Source organism: Ranitomeya variabilis, chromosome 5 (assembly GCF_051348905.1).
Source record: "Ranitomeya variabilis isolate aRanVar5 chromosome 5, aRanVar5.hap1, whole genome shotgun sequence".
In the NCBI taxonomy this organism is placed as follows: domain Eukaryota; kingdom Metazoa; phylum Chordata; class Amphibia; order Anura; family Dendrobatidae; genus Ranitomeya; species Ranitomeya variabilis.
Window position 1 is genome coordinate 69,272,772 of NC_135236.1, and position 15,873 is coordinate 69,288,644.

The 15,873-nt window shown below is 44.9% G+C and overlaps 1 protein-coding gene across 1 annotated transcript in view; it reads right to left on the reverse strand.

The window, feature by feature from the left end:
* DOK2 (docking protein 2) overlaps positions 1-15,574 on the reverse strand; it is a 48,818-nt gene extending 33,244 nt beyond the window's left edge. Inside the window, exon 1 of the mRNA XM_077262137.1 lies at positions 15,026-15,574. Coding sequence (XP_077118252.1) covers positions 15,026-15,088 — 63 coding nt within the window. The 5' untranslated portion in view covers positions 15,089-15,574. The remainder of the gene's footprint in view (positions 1-15,025) is intronic.
* Between the last annotated feature and the right edge of the window lie 299 nt (positions 15,575-15,873).

A 15,873-nucleotide genomic window follows, 5' to 3' on the forward strand; every position in this document is an offset into this window, starting at 1 on the left:
AGTTAGCAGAATCTAGCTAGTTGCCCAGTGGTGAGGCAAAGCAGAGTATCTGTTGGAATATTATGCATTATGTGTAAGAAGTATAGCAGAGCCCAGAGATGCAGCAGAGCTGGGTATGTGAGGAGACTCAATATACAGGTAATCAGCAGAGTTGCACAAAGTAGCAGAGCCCAGAGATGTAGCAGAGCTGGGTATGTGAGGAGACTCAATATACAGGTAATCAGCAGAGTTGCACAAAGTAGCAGAGCGCAGAGATGTAGCAGAGCTGGGTATGTGAGGAGACTCAATATACAGGTAATCAGCAGAGTTGCACAAAGTAGCAGAGCCCAGAGATGCAGCAGAGCTGGGTATGTGAGGAGACTCAATATACAGGTAATCAGCAGAGTTTCACAAAGTAGCAGAGCCCAGAGATGCAGCAGAGCTGGGTATGTGAGGAGACTCAATATACAGGTAATCAGCAGAGTTGCACAAAGTAGCAGAGCCCAGAGATGTAGCAGAGCTGGGTATGTGAGGAGACTCAATATACAGGTAATCAGCAGAGTTTCACAAAGTAGCAGAGCCCAGAGATGCAGCAGAGCTGAGTATGTGAGGAGACTCAATATACAGGTAATCAGCAGAGTTGCACAAAGTAGCAGAGCCCAGAGATGCAGCAGAGCTGGGTATGTGAGGAGACTCAATGTAGAGATGATTAGCAGAGTTATGCAAGGTAGCAGAGCCCAGGGATGTAGCAAAATTGGGTACATGGGTATGCACCACCTGAGCCGACCTGTATGCCTGAATGCGTGACCTCATTGGAGCACGGCAGGGTACCATGCTACCCTGATGCACAGAAGAAGCCGGTCGAGGCAGAATGAGAGCAGAGAGGCTGGAGCTGGGACAGGTGAGTAACAGATACACTTGACAATTATTTAGGATAATCTTACCCTTAATCCACATTTTCTTTTTTCTATCGTTCCTACCTTTCTTTCTGTTTCTTGAAATTAAGTATCTAAAGTAATAATTAGTTTGGATATATTATTACATCTTTCCTGATGACTCGGTATTATCCTAGATAATGTATATGATAATTTCTCATATGTTCTTTGCGTAGCTTAATTGTCAGCATTCCTACATTCATTCATGTACCAAATGTCACACTGCTGCTCTACTAGATAGCAATAGAGTGGAGGGTGTGCTGCACACAGCAGGAGCAGACCTACAGTGCAGCAGCGAGGCCACCACTAGGTGGCAGCGGAATAGTAAAACAAGCGGGATCGATATTAGTGTGTAGCGCAGTACCAAAGGAATAACCAAGCACAGAATGAGAAACAAGTCAAATGTGTCAATACCAGGAGCAGATATGCCAAAGACAAGAAACAAGACAGCAGGTCAGAGTCCAAGCCAGGTCAGGTAGCAGGGAATCCAAACACGAACGGAGAACACAGAGTCAGGACGGGAAGAAGGAAATAAACAGACATGGGTACAGTCAGCAAAGCAGAAGATGAATCAGGGTATGAAGAGTCAGCTACACAGGCCGTAGGCAGAAACTATAACTGACACCGGCTGCAGGATGCAGCAGAGTTAAATAGCAAACCTGAACCGAGAATGAGGCAGAGCAAAGTTAACCCTTGACATGATCAGCCGGGGAAAAGGGCAGACAGGACTCAAAATCCGGACTGGATCATGACACCAAGACTGCAGTAATTACTTTCTCTGTTTTCTTTAAAAAAACAGATTATTCAACCATATAAAAAAATCCCAAAGAAATGAAATTATTTAGCAATTAAAGAGAATCTATCATGAAATCAAAAGTGCCAGTTTTTGCTCCTGTTTTAGTCCCGCTGCTTTCCTAAATATTCTGCTTTTTATTTCTTTTAAACCTTCCATTATGGTTCCAGAGACATGGATCTTTTTATTTACTGCTCATTTTTATGGTCTTTAAGTAGGCATTGCTTACAGGGTAATTAAGCAGAGCAACCTAAAGACACGCCCCAGAGGATCCTGTGAGTTACGCCCCCTTAGGAAATACCATAAAATCAACACTAAATAAAAAGGTCCATATCTCTGAAACCATATGGAGGATTTAAAAGAAATAAAAAAAATGAATACTACGGGGAACAGTGTGAATAAAATAAGGAAAAAAAAATGATCATAGAATGTTAAAAAAAATGAAAAAAAAATGTCACCAGGCCAAAAGTGATCGTTTTTTTTTCTTATTTTATTCCCATTGTTCCCCGGAATATTCCGTTTTTATTGTTGTATGAAATGTTGTCTTTAAGTATGTACTTTTTTTTTTTATTGCTTTATCACATTTCCTACTTTTAGCCCCTATTTTGAAAAATCATGAAAAAATTTTTTATTTATAAAAGAAAATAAAAATGTCCTGATGACATGCAGCATATTCTTGGAAGATTTAATTAAATTCTGGTACTGAAATTCGGCTACTGAGGAAGTGAAGAATCTGCTCGGGTAGGAGTTGCTCACATTGTTGGGGAAGTAGTGCTTATGTAATTCACATGCTCTATCTCCCATATACGCAGACCCCTGGCCCAGACTGCACCAACATGACTGTTAGTTCCTTTCAGAAAGTAAAGCTAAAAAAAACAGTGGCCAGGATTAAAGAAAATAAGTGATGTCCACAAGTAGGGGCTTAACATGACGAGTTTCGGGCTGAAGCTGAACTTCTGTTTTATCTGTTGGTCGCTGCAAATAACTTGGTCAAAGTGGAGTGAAAACTCGAAAAGTTGCAAAATTTTACCGCAGCTTCCATTTGCACCAAAATTTTGCGACTTTTTAAAGCTTTGATCAATCGAGTCTCTTATGTCCACAGCAGCACAGAAACCAAACAGAATAGCAGCTCTGCAGGGTCATAATTCATCTTGAGTGGAATAGCTAAAATTGTCTGCGCCTGTTTCCCCCATATGTCGGGTGATCCACCCCTCACATGATTTTCACTCTACACAATATTACCAAACCGAACAAAGGTAAGCCACCAAAAAGATTCCTTTGTATCTGAAAATTCTAAATTGCAACCAATATCTGTTATTGTTCCCTATAATATAGTCTTATAAAATAATTTATTGGAAAGGCAGTACCCACATCTGATGCCATACACCAGTCTGCACAGGAAGTGAAAACTGATGTGTCAGTGATCACAGTATAAATAACTGAAATTTGCAGAATGATGTAAAGAAGCCGAAATATGAGATACAGGAGGTTTCTAGTCATTGCTTGTTTCACTGGTCATGGGCACAGTGCCTTATGTATAGGGGCCAAAGAAAGAAACTGCTCCACACACGGTGGAACGGTGGAGAGCTAATATGCCAAAACTGGTGACCCTCTCCTTTGGTCTAGCACCTTAGATGCCATGGTGATTTATAACCACGGCATTTAAAAGTTTAAATGGCCAGGATCGGAGGTTTCTCCTTGAGTTTGGACTGGTGTTACAGCTCAGTTCAAATTGGCACATTGAAGGTTCGATGAGGATTTTGGCACAAATTATGCAATTCATTTAAAAAAAAAAAAATTTCATTCTGCATCCAGTGTGGTTCTTGTTTCTCTTTGTTATTAGCCATCTCTCTGAATCTGTCCTCATTCAGCAGTTTTTTCCAGAAAAGGTCCACTTTTTTCTTGGAGTAACTCCTTCCTTGCGTCCCATTCACCATCTTGTGTTCTTCCTCTTTACCTCAGAGAGGAGTTGCGTCTCCCACTGCTTACAGGCCCCATCAACATTGGCACTGTTGTATCATGACTCCTACTCGAGCCTCCTGACAATACTCACCAATACTCATGTCCTGGTAGCCATAGGTAGAAATACATTTTCTGGGGCCTCTGCACTCCACAGCCTTTCCTGATGTGTTCGGCCTCAGCTTTACTTCAGAACAGTCACTCTAATGTGCACTTGGTAGCTTATCCTCCATGTTGGAAGCCATGTGGCTTCCCTGGGTCTTCACAGACCCTGAACAGTAGTAGCCACATTACCGTGAACATCTCACCCGAGTCCTCTGGTGTTCGGGACTCTTGCTTGTTTCTCTTGCCTCCCCTGTCAGGTTGGTTTGGAGAACTGTTATGGACTGGTAATTTAGGAGCGACATACGACTAGCTCTGGGCAGGTGGTAACTATACAGACCGCAGTCCCTGATCTTAACACAACACTAGCAGTAGCCGTGAAATGTTCCTGTCACTCCCTGGACATCTCGTCACAGCCAGAGAACTAGCTACCCCTAAAGGTAGAAACAGGAAAGCTATCTTGCCTCAGAGAAAATCTCCAAAGGATAGGACAGCCCCCCACAAATATTGGCTGTGAGAGGAGAAGGAAATGACATACGTAGTATGAAACAAGATTTAGCAAAAGAGGCCAATTCTAGCTAGATAGACAGTAAGGAAAGAAACACTGTCAGTAATAAAAACTAGAAAAAGTCCACCGCAGAGATATGCAAAAATCTCCACACCTGACTAAAGGTGTGGAGGGCAAAATCTGCAGCCCAGAGCTTCCAGCTTAGCTAAATAGATACATACTGATAAGCTGGACAAATGAACAAAACATAAATGTGCTGAACAATAAGTCCACAACAAGTGGACTGCAAAAGGACAAGCAAGGACTTAACTTTGCTGAACGGGTCAGAGTGTCAGGGAAATCCAAGAGCCGTGCCTCCAGGCAAGAACAATTGGCAACTGGCATTGATTGAGGGATAAAGCCAGACTAAAATAGCCGAGCAGAAAGAAGATCAGTGGAAGCAGCTGCTAATACTAAATCCAAGAAGCAGCTATACCACTCAAAACCACAGGAGGGAGCCCAAGAGCAGAATTCACAAAAGTGCTACTTACAACCACCGGAGGGAGCCCAAGAGCGGAATTCACAACAGTACCCCCCCTTGAGGAGGGGTCACCGAACCGTCACCAGAGCCCCCAGGCCGATCAGGACGAGCCAAGTGAAAAGCACGAACCAAATCGGCGGCATGGACATCGGAGGCAACCACCCAAGAATTATCCTCCTGGCCATAACCCTTCCACTTGACAAGATACTGAAGCCTCCGCCTCGAAAAACGAGAATCCAAAATTTTTTCAACCACATATTCCAATTCCCCCTCAACCAACACCGGGGCAGGAGGATCAACAGAGGGAACCACAGGTACCACATATCTCCGCAACAACGATCTATGGAAAACATTGTGGATGGCAAAAGAGGCTGGAAGGGCCAAACGAAAAGATACTGGATTGATAATCTCAGAAATCTTATAAGGACCAATAAACCGAGGCTTGAACTTAGGGGAAGAAACCTTCATAGGAACATGACGAGAAGATAACCAGACTAAATCCCCCACACGAAGCCGAGGACCAACACACCGACGGCGGTTAGCAAAACGCTGAGCCTTTTCCTGAGACAACGTCAAATTGTCTACCACATGAGTCCAAATCTGCTGTAACCTGTCCATCATGGAATCAACACCAGGACAATCAGAAGGCTCAACCTGCCCTGAAGAAAAATGAGGATGGAAACCAAAATTACAAAAAAAGGTGAAACCAAAGTAGCCGAACTGGCCCGATTATTAAGGGCAAACTCGGCCAACGGCAAGAAAGCCACCCAATCATCCTGATCAGCAGACACAAAGTATCTCAAATAGGTTTCCAAGGTTTGATTAGTTCGCTCAGTTTGGCCATTTGTCTGAGGATGGAACGCCGAAGAAAAAGACAAATTAATGCCCATCCTAGCACAAAAGGAATGCCAAAACTTGGAGACAAACTGGGAACCTCTGTCAGACACAATATTCTCCGGAATGCCATGCAAATGAACCACATGCTGAAAAAACAATGGAACCAAATCAGAGGAGGAAGGCAATTTAGACAAAGGTACCAAATGGACCATTTTAGAGAACCGGTCACAAACCACCCAGATAACAGACATCCTCTGAGACACAGGAAGATCCAAAATAAAATCCATGGAAATATGCGTCCAGGGCCTATCAGGGACAGGCAAAGGCAAAAGCAACCCACTAGCGCGGGAACAGCAAGGCTTAGCCCGGGCACAGGTCCCACAGGACTGCACAAAAGAACGCACATCCCGCGACAAGGAAGGCCACCAAAAGGACCTAGCAACCAAATCCCTGGTACCAAAAATCCCAGGATGACCGGCCAACACAGAACAATGGACCTCAGAAATTACCTTACTTGTCCATCTATCAGGAACAAACAGCTTCCCCACAGGACAGCGGTCAGGTTTATCAGCCTGAAATTCCTGAAGCACCCGCCGTAAATCAGGGGAGATGGCAGAAAGAATCACCCCTTCTCTAAGAATGCCAACCGGCTCAAGAACTCCAGGAGAATTAGGCAAAAAACTCCTAGAGAGGGCATCCGTCTTAACATTCTTAGATCCCGGAAGATACGAGACCACAAAATCGAAACGGGAGAAAAACAGGGACCATCGAGCCTGTCTAGGGTTCAGCCGCTTGGCCGACTCGAGGTAAATCAGATTCTTATGATCGGTCAAGACCACAACGCGGTGCTTGGCCCCATCAAGCCAATGTCGCCACTCCTCAAATGCCCACTTCATAGCCAACAACTCCCGATTGCCGACATCATAATTGCGTTCCGCAGGCGACCAACTTTCGGGAAAAGAAGGCACATGGTTTCATCAAGGAACCATCAGAATTCCTCTGTGACAAAACGGCCCCTGCCCCAATCTCAGAAGCGTCAACCTCAACCTGAAAAGGAAGAGACACATCAGGCTGACGCAAGACCGGGGCAGAAGTAAATCGGCGCTTAAGCTCCTGAAAGGCCTCCAGAGCCTCAGAGGACCAATTTGCCACATCAGCACCCTTCTTCGTCAAATCAGTCAGGGGCTTAACCACACTAGAGAAGTTGGCAATGAAACGGCGATAAAAATTAGCAAAGCCCAAAAATTTCTGAAGGCTCTTCACAGATGTGGGTTGAACCCAGTCATGAATGGCTTGGACCTTAACAGGATCCATTTCTATAGACGAAGGAGATAAAATAAACCCCCAAAAAGAGACCTTCTGGACCCCAAATAGGCACTTAGACCCCTTCACAAATAAAGCATTATCACGAAGGATCTGGAATACCATCCTGACCTGCTTCACGTGAGACTCCCAATCATTGGAAAAAATCAAAATATCATCCAAATACACAATCAAGAATTTATCAAGATAATTGCGAAAAATATCATGCATGAAGGACTGAAATACAGAAGGAGCATTAGAAAGCCCGAAAGGCATCACCAGGTATTTAAAGTGGCCTTCGGGCGTATTAAATGCAGTTTTCCATTCGTCACCCTGTTTAATACGAACAAGATTATACGCCCCTCGAAGGTCAATCTTGGTAAACCAACTAGCCCCCTTAATCCGAGCAAACAAATCAGAGAGCAAAGGTAAAGGGTATTGGAATTTGACCGTGATCTTATTAGGAAGGCGATAATCAATACAGGGTCTGAAGGAGCCATGCTTCTTGGCAACAAAAAAGAATCCTGCTCCCAATGGTGACGAAGACGGCCGAATATGCCCCTTCTCTAAAGACTCTTTAACATAGCTCCGCATAGCGGCATGCTCTGGCACAGACAGATTGAAGAGTCGGCCCTTAGGGAACTTACAGCCAGGAACCAAGTCGATAGCACAATCACAGTCCCTATGAGGAGGAAGGGAACTGGACTTGGGCTCATCGAATACATCCTGGAAATCTGACAAAAATTCAGGAACATCAGAAGAGGGGGAAGAGGAAATTGACATTAAAGGAACATCACTATGTACCCCTTGACAACCCCAACTAGTCACAGACATAGATTTCCAATCCAACACTGGATTGTGTACTTGTAACCATGGAAAACCCAGTACAACAACATCATGTAAATTATGCAACACCAGAAAATGACAATCTTCCTGATGTGCTGGAGCCATGCACATAGTCAGCTGAGTCCAATACTGAGGTTTATTCTTGGCCAACGGTGTAGCATCAATACCCCTCAAGGGAATAGGACTCTGCAAAGGCTGCAAAGAAAAGCCACAGCGCCTGGCGAAATCTAAGTCCATTAAATTCAGGGCAGCGCCTGAATCCACAAATGCCATGACAGAAAAAGATGACAATGAGCAAATCAGGGTCACAGACAGGAGAAACTTAGGCTGTACAGTACTAATGGTAACAGATCTAGTGACCCTCTTAATACGCTTAGGGCAATCAGAAATAGTATGAGCAGAATCACCACAGTAAAAACACAGCCCATTCTGACGTCTGTATCCCCTCTGTTCCGCTCTAGTCAGAATCCTATCACATTGCATAGGCTCAGGATTCTGTTCAGAGGACGCTGCCATATGGTGCACCACTTTGCGCTCGCGCAGGCGCCGATCAATCTGAATGGCTAGGGACATAGATTCGCTCAAACCAACAGGCGTGGGGAACCCCACCATAACATCTTTAAGGGCTTCTGAAAGACCCTTTCTGAAAATTGCTGCCAGAGCATCCTCATTCCATTTAGTGAGCACAGACCATTTTCTAAATTTCTGGCAGTACAATTCTGCCGCTTCCTGACCCTGACACAGGGCCAAAAGTGTTTTCTCAGCATGCTCTACAGAGTTAGGTTCATCATACAATAATCTGAGCGATTGAAAAAATGCATCTACATTAAGCAATGCCGGATCCCCTGACTCAAGGGAGAATGCCCAGTCCTGAGGGTCACCACGCAGCAGAGAAATAACTATTTTAACTTGCTGAGTGGGGTCACCAGAGGAACGGGGTTTCAGAGCAAAAAACAATTTGCAGTTATTTTTAAAGTTCAAAAACTTAGATCTATCCCCGTAAAACAAATCTGGAGTAGGAATTCTAGGCTCTAAGGCTGGAGTCTGGACAACATAATCTTGGATACTCTGAACTCTTGCAGCAAGCTGATCCACACGAGAAAACAAACCCTGAACATCCATGTCTGCACCCAAATCCACCCAGAGATTAAGAGGAAGGAAAAAGACAAAACAGACTAAAGAAAAAAAAATGGCTCAGAACTCTTTTCTTTTCCTTCTTTTGAGATGCATTCAACTCATTCTTGGCCAGTTGCACTGTTATGGACTGGTAATTTAGGAGCGACATACGACTAGCTCTGGGCAGGTAATAACTATACAGACCGCAGTCCCTGATCTTAGCACAACACTAGCAGTAGCCGTGGAATGTTCCTGTCACTCCCTGGACATCTCGTCACAGCCGGAGAACTAGCTACCCCTAAAGGTAGAAACAGGAAAGCTATCTTGCCTCAGAGAAAATCCCCAAAGGATAGGACAGCCCCCCACAAATATTGGCTGTGAGAGGAGAAGGAAATGACATACGTAGTATGAAACAAGATTTAGCAAAAGAGGCCAATTCTAGCTAGATAGACAGTAAGGAAAGAAACACTGTGCGGTCAGTAATAAAAACTAGAAAAAGTCCACCGCAGAGATATGCAAAAATCTCCACACCTGACTAAAGGTGTGGAGGGCAAAATCTGCAGCCCAGAGCTTCCAGCTTAGCTAAATAGATCCATACTGATAAGCTGGACAAATGAGCAAAACATAAATGTGCTGAACAATAAAGTCCACAACAAGGAGACTGCAAAAGGACAAGCAAGGACTTAACTTTGCTGAACGGGTCAGAGTGTCAGGGAAATCCAAGAGCCGTGCCTCCAGGCAAGAACAATTGGCAACTGGCATTGATTGAGGGATAAAGCCAGACTAAAATAGCCGAGCTAGCCGAGCAGAAAGAAGATCAGTGGAAGCAGCTGCTAATACTAAATCCAAGAAGCAGCTATACCACTCAAAACCACAGGAGGGAGCCCAAGAGCAGAATTCACAAAAGTGCTACTTACAACCACCGGAGGGAGCCCAAGAGCGGAATTCACAACAGAGAACATGACCTTGGCTTCTTTACTCATATCCATAGACCCACTCCCTCCCTGGGAAATATAGAGCAAGCTCTCACGTCAAGAGGTCTTGCTTCACAGGAACACAGAGCGGCTTCAGAAGCGACCATACTGATAATTACCGACAATGAGTAAAAGCAGAGTAGAGTTGCACTCCCTATTCTACTGATGGAGTCACTTGGTACATACATTACATTATGTTACTTAACTGATTTACAGCCTGTACTACACTCCAGAACTGCCTTCACAATTCTGCTGGTTGTTATTGGTAGCCATCAACTTTGCTGTCTGTGATAAAAATGCCTTAAAACATTCTCTCTCTCTCACTCTTCTGGTATTTGGCAAATATTAGTAATTATGGTAATCCTAATTGACCTTAAACAGGAAAGGTTTATTCTGATTTTATGTCAGATATTGAGGAAAAACATGCATATGTGTCTTTTTATATAGTGTATGTAAACTTCTGGTTTCAACTGTAGGTAATTTTCCAATACCCTGCATTATTACAGTATTGCAGTGAAGTGTTCTAGACCTCTAGTGATCACAGGTTCAAGTCCCTTGGGGGACCAATAAAAAGAAAAATATTTAAAAATTAAAAAACGCATATCCAGTATCACTCCAGGCAAACTGTACAAACCAATAAATTATCATAATATTTCTCCCACAGGGTGAACGTTGAAATAAAAAATGGCTTAATCGCTGTTTTTGGATCACTTTGACTTTCAAAAAAGTGTTAAAAAGAGATCTGAAAGGTATATGGACCCCAAAATTGTATTGATGAAAACTACAGCTCACATTGCAAAAAAAAAAATTCAACTCTTATCACCAGATAAATAAAAACGTTATAGCTCTTGGAAGGATTGGGTGAAAAAAAATCAAAAGCATAAAGGAGACCACTAGGACTCTGTCACCCAAAGGACCACATAAATCTACAGCAGACCCTGATTTCACAAAGCTTTCAGCCCAATTGTGGCTTCTTAACGGAGAGGTTCAGGCTTACTCCCTCCCATATGGCACTGCAGGTCTCTCGGGCACCCCCTTTGGTTTTACAGTAAACAATTCCTCCCTGGTGCCAAACCTTTCCTCTAAATAAACTTCTCCTATCCCCATCTGATCAGCACTACTATCCAGTATTTTTGCACCAAAACTCCTATCAGGGCCCTCCTAGGCCTACACTGATGCTCAAACCTTCTCCAAGGGTATGTGCACATTGAGCCTTTTTGCATAGTTTTGGGACTCGGAGTGTAAACTGAGCATAACTTTTTGAGGAGTTTTGAGATTTGGAGAAAGATTTGTAGAGTTTCCACTCAGTTTCTACTCCAAAAGCTCCTCGAAAAGCTCTGCGTGCACACAGCTTTAAAAGCTGGAATTAACAGAAATTACCATCCCTGCTGCCCGGTGACTTTGCCAGAACATGGCAGTGCATCAGTCCTTCACAGTACAGCACACAAGGTGCTCAGTAATTACATGCAGCACAAAAAGCACACAAATACATATTTTATCTGTATCTGGTATTGCAGCATGGAACGGAGACTGGATCCCTTGTTACAAACATCTACGTTTTACTCTATATTGCTGCAGTGTTTTAGAGGAAAACATACTTAAAAGCGTGGCAGAAGTGACTAGTCCAAGTGGCCAATTCACGCTGGCTTCTATCTACCCAAGTGTCAGGCAATAAAATTCAACATGACCCATCTGTCTTTACTGCTCATCTTTCAGAGAGATGTAGAAAGCTCTTTATACACATATTTGCCAAGTCCTGCCAAAATTGGCATGGTTGGTCTACTTGGCTCTAATGTGTGTAGGCACCTTCTTGGGTTATTCCTAGAACTTCCAGTTAGCGTTGATCCTATGGATTGGGGATAGCTTATTGATTGTGTGTGTGGGGGGGGGGGGAATGCTAGGATTCCTAGCGATTCCAAGAACGGAACTCTTAAAATTATATGAAGCTGTCACTCTGAGGTCTGGAGTCCCGCGGCCAGTGCTTGCATTGTGGTCCATGCTCGGACCATGATGCATGGAAGTCTGCATGCGGCATGAGATGAGTCTTTGGATCGTTACGGGGCTGCCGAAATCAGTGAATACAGCTGAGATTGATCTAATAGGTATAACATAAACCAGGGAATTACTAATTATACAACTGCATTATTAATTCATTAACACAGCTACAAAGGTGGGTCTTCGTTTAAAGGGGATGTGAACATCAATCCTCATTTTTAGGCAACATTCACACTACAGTATTTTAGGTCTCATTGTTGTACGTGAAAGAGAATTGACCTCACGCAGACGGCACTTGAACCCATTGTTATTCCATAGGGATGTTCAGATGACCGAATGTCTGTATTAAACCAAAAAGCAGCATGCAATAGTGTCTTCTGCATTTTGACCATTCGCCCATTCAAGCATATGGGTGGGAAAAAAAATCAGATCTAATACGGACCAACCTGTATAGCCAGTGGCGGATTATAATGAGGTCAATCTGGGCGGTAGCCCAGGGCCCAGTGGTGTGGGGGGGCCCTGGGCAACCACTCAGATTGACCGCCGCCATTAGGGCTTACTGCCCTGAATGGCATATGGGCCCGGTGGGCAGAGGGGGCCCGCATCGGTCCCCGTCTCATCTGCTCACCGGGCCCCTACTGGCGCTGCGGCAGTTTAACGCTATTGATGTGCGGGCACGCGCCTGCATGTCAATAGTTAACAGCCACCAGCAAATTGGAGGCTGGCAGCTCACGTCAACCACAGCGCGAACGTCGCTGGCGTCTGATGTCATTGTCAGTCGCCGGCGAGTGCGCGCTGCTGGAGGTAGCTTCGCCGAAGGAGCGCGGACAGGTGAGGAGAACTAGTTTTTTTGGTTTTTTTTCTTATTGCGAACGGCAATCCGGGGGGCCCGGGCCAGAATGCTGGACACACTGGGGGCAATATGCTGGAGACACTGGGGCAGATTGCTGGACACACTGGGGGCAATATGCTGGAGACACTGGGGGCAATATGCTGGAAACACTGGGGCAATATGCTGGACACACTGGGGGCAATATGCTGGACACACTGGGGGCAATATGCTGGACACATTGGGGGCAGGATGCTGGACACACTGGGGGCAATATGCTGGAGACACTGGGGAAGATTGCTGAACACACTGGCGGCAATATGCTGGAGACACTGGGGGCAATATGCTGGAGACACTGGGGCAGATTGCTGAACACACTGGGGCAGAGATGCTGGACACTGGGGGCAGAGATGCTGGACATTGGGGGCAGAGATGCTGGACATTGGGGGCAGGATGCTGGACACATTGGGGGCAGAGATGCTGGACACTGGGGGCAGAGATGCTGGACATTGGGGCAGGATGCTGGACACATTGGGGGCAGAGATGTTGGACACTGGGGGCAGAGATGCTGGACACTGGGGGCCGAGATGCTGGACACATTTGGGGCAGAGATGCTGGACATTGGGGGCAGAGATGCTGGACACATTGGGGGCAGAGATGCTGGACATTGGGGGCAGAGATGCTGGACACTGGGGGCAAAGATGCTGGACACTGGGGCAGATATGCTGGACACATTGGGGGCAGAGATGCTGGACACTGGGGGCAGAGATGCTGGACACATTGGGGGCAGAGATGCTGGACATTGGGGGCAGAGATGCTGGACACTGGGGGCAGAGATGCTGGACACTGGGGGCAGAGATGCTGGACACTGGGGGCAGAGATGCTGGATACTGGGGCAGATATGCTGGACACATTGGGGGCAGAGATGCTGGACACTGGGGGCAGAGATGCTGGACACTGGGGGCAGAGATGCTGGACATTGGGGCAGAGATGCTGGACACACTGGGGGCAGGACTGGACACAGATTGGGCAGGATTGGAGACATGGAAAGAATGTAGATATGGGGCTTGATTTGAGACACGGGGCAAAATGAAAGACATGGGGCAGGATTGGAGACAGATCGTGCAGGATGATGGGGCAGGATAAATACAATGGAGACTGATGGGGCAGAATGGGGAGATCATATGGGGCAGGATACTCATGAGGGCAGGATGGGAGAACATATGGCTGGAGCCAGGAATGAGACACACAGGGCCAGGATGAGGGATATTATTATTACCATAGGGGCTAATTAAGGGATATTATTACTGCAGTGATGTATTTATTTTATTTTTTGAGGACACTGTTTTAAATGGGGGGAGCGGTCCTGTTACTGTGTAGAGTGACAGTATGTTGCCTCTTTTTCTTCATGTGGTGTAATGTAGAAGTTGGGAAAAATTAAGTAATGTGTTTTGCAAGCAGAGCTCGAGATAACTGTTTTATTTCCTGCAGAGATGAGCCCTGACTGGAAGAAGTGATGACGGTCTGTGCTGGATGAAAGATGAAGGACTTCACCTAGAGACGTCACTGGTGAGTCAGTGTGTTACCTATTCACTGACACTATACACTGTATACAATATACAGAGATCCTGTGTACAATGTAACCGGTGATCACTGTATTACCTTTACACAGACAGTGGATACTAAGTCAGATCTCCTGTGAATACTGGCACTTATGGTGATAGTATTGTGTGGGTTTTTTTTTCTTCTTAACTGAAGGGTAAATTGACTAGATCAATGGATGTTTGACAGGTTATAGTTTCACACAGCAACTATTTTTCTGGAATAATCTGGTTCAGGTATATGATGACCCCGTCACATGACCGGGGGGCCCACAGTGTCTGCACAGCCTGGGGCCCTGGCTACCCTTAATCCACCCCTGTGTATAGCATCCGATTTTTAGGGATACGTTAGAATTCTTAACATGGGAGACTGTATTTGGTCTTATTCGCTGCCGATGTATAAAAACGGATTCCATATGGATGTGCAAATGGATACATACATGGCATACAGATGAGAATACAGATAAAAAATTATTTTCTGGATAAAAATCAGTAGATTTTCTTATGCGGTCATGTGAACTCAGCCCAAAAGACACAATTTACATGACAACTATTCAAGTCACTGGGCTACTGTGTGGTACACTATCCTGAAATGTGTACCAAAATGGGAGCCACACATGGAACTTTGATAAACAGAGGGGTCCATGTACACTAATACATAGAATGGAGACACAAAGCAAAGCAGAAAAGTGGAAAGAGGATATATGAAGAAGATGGTGGTGCACTCACCTTTCCGAACCGTTGCTGATGCTGTACATACAGAGACCCCTGTTTCACCAAACCGCCATCCATCACCTATTCCAATTGGTTTGCGTATTTCAGGGAACACTCTCGCCTCCTCTCTTTAGAGCAGTGTTACCCACCGTCTTGCAATGTGACAGCTGTCTCTTCACAGTCGGCACCACTAACACTACTATCTGCTCTACCTCTACTCCTCAGTCCCTCTTCCTCTACGTAACATTTAAGGCTTCCACATCATCTCTGACGATTTTCTCTCATTATTCCCGCAAACGTCAACATTGCTACTTTATGGTGCACTCTTCTGTTCCTCTACTTCTACGCTTGCTCCCTCCTGACAGCATCAATCCTTGAGCCCATATCTTTCGTGGTCTCTACTGCTTTGCACTGCCCGTCTAATGTTTTTTTTTTCTTGACCGTTTCTTGCCCTTCAGTACGAAGCTTACTTTGCAGACTCTTTCTGCATTTTTCCACTGTTCCCTTCCTCTTGTTTGCGGTATCTCTTGTGCAAGGCTTGTCTTTCTGCCTTTTTGCTGTCTCTCAGTTCCTCCCTCTATTGAACACACTTCCGCTTTAAAACCTATGCTGTATTTGGTGACAAGTGTGTTTCTACAATATGTATTTATGCATATTGGCTGCTTACCTCTTCATTCGAATATAAAATGAGTAAACACTGATTCTCTACTAAGCGGCTTTCTTTGCTGGGTATCTGCAGTGTTCTCATGCTGGGCAGCAATATAAATGACCAAAGCCAATTGAGATGTTACTGGTTGCCATGTATATACATTATGTTGCACTGCATATAATGTTTTATTTTGCAGGTTTGGCTGGATGATGGG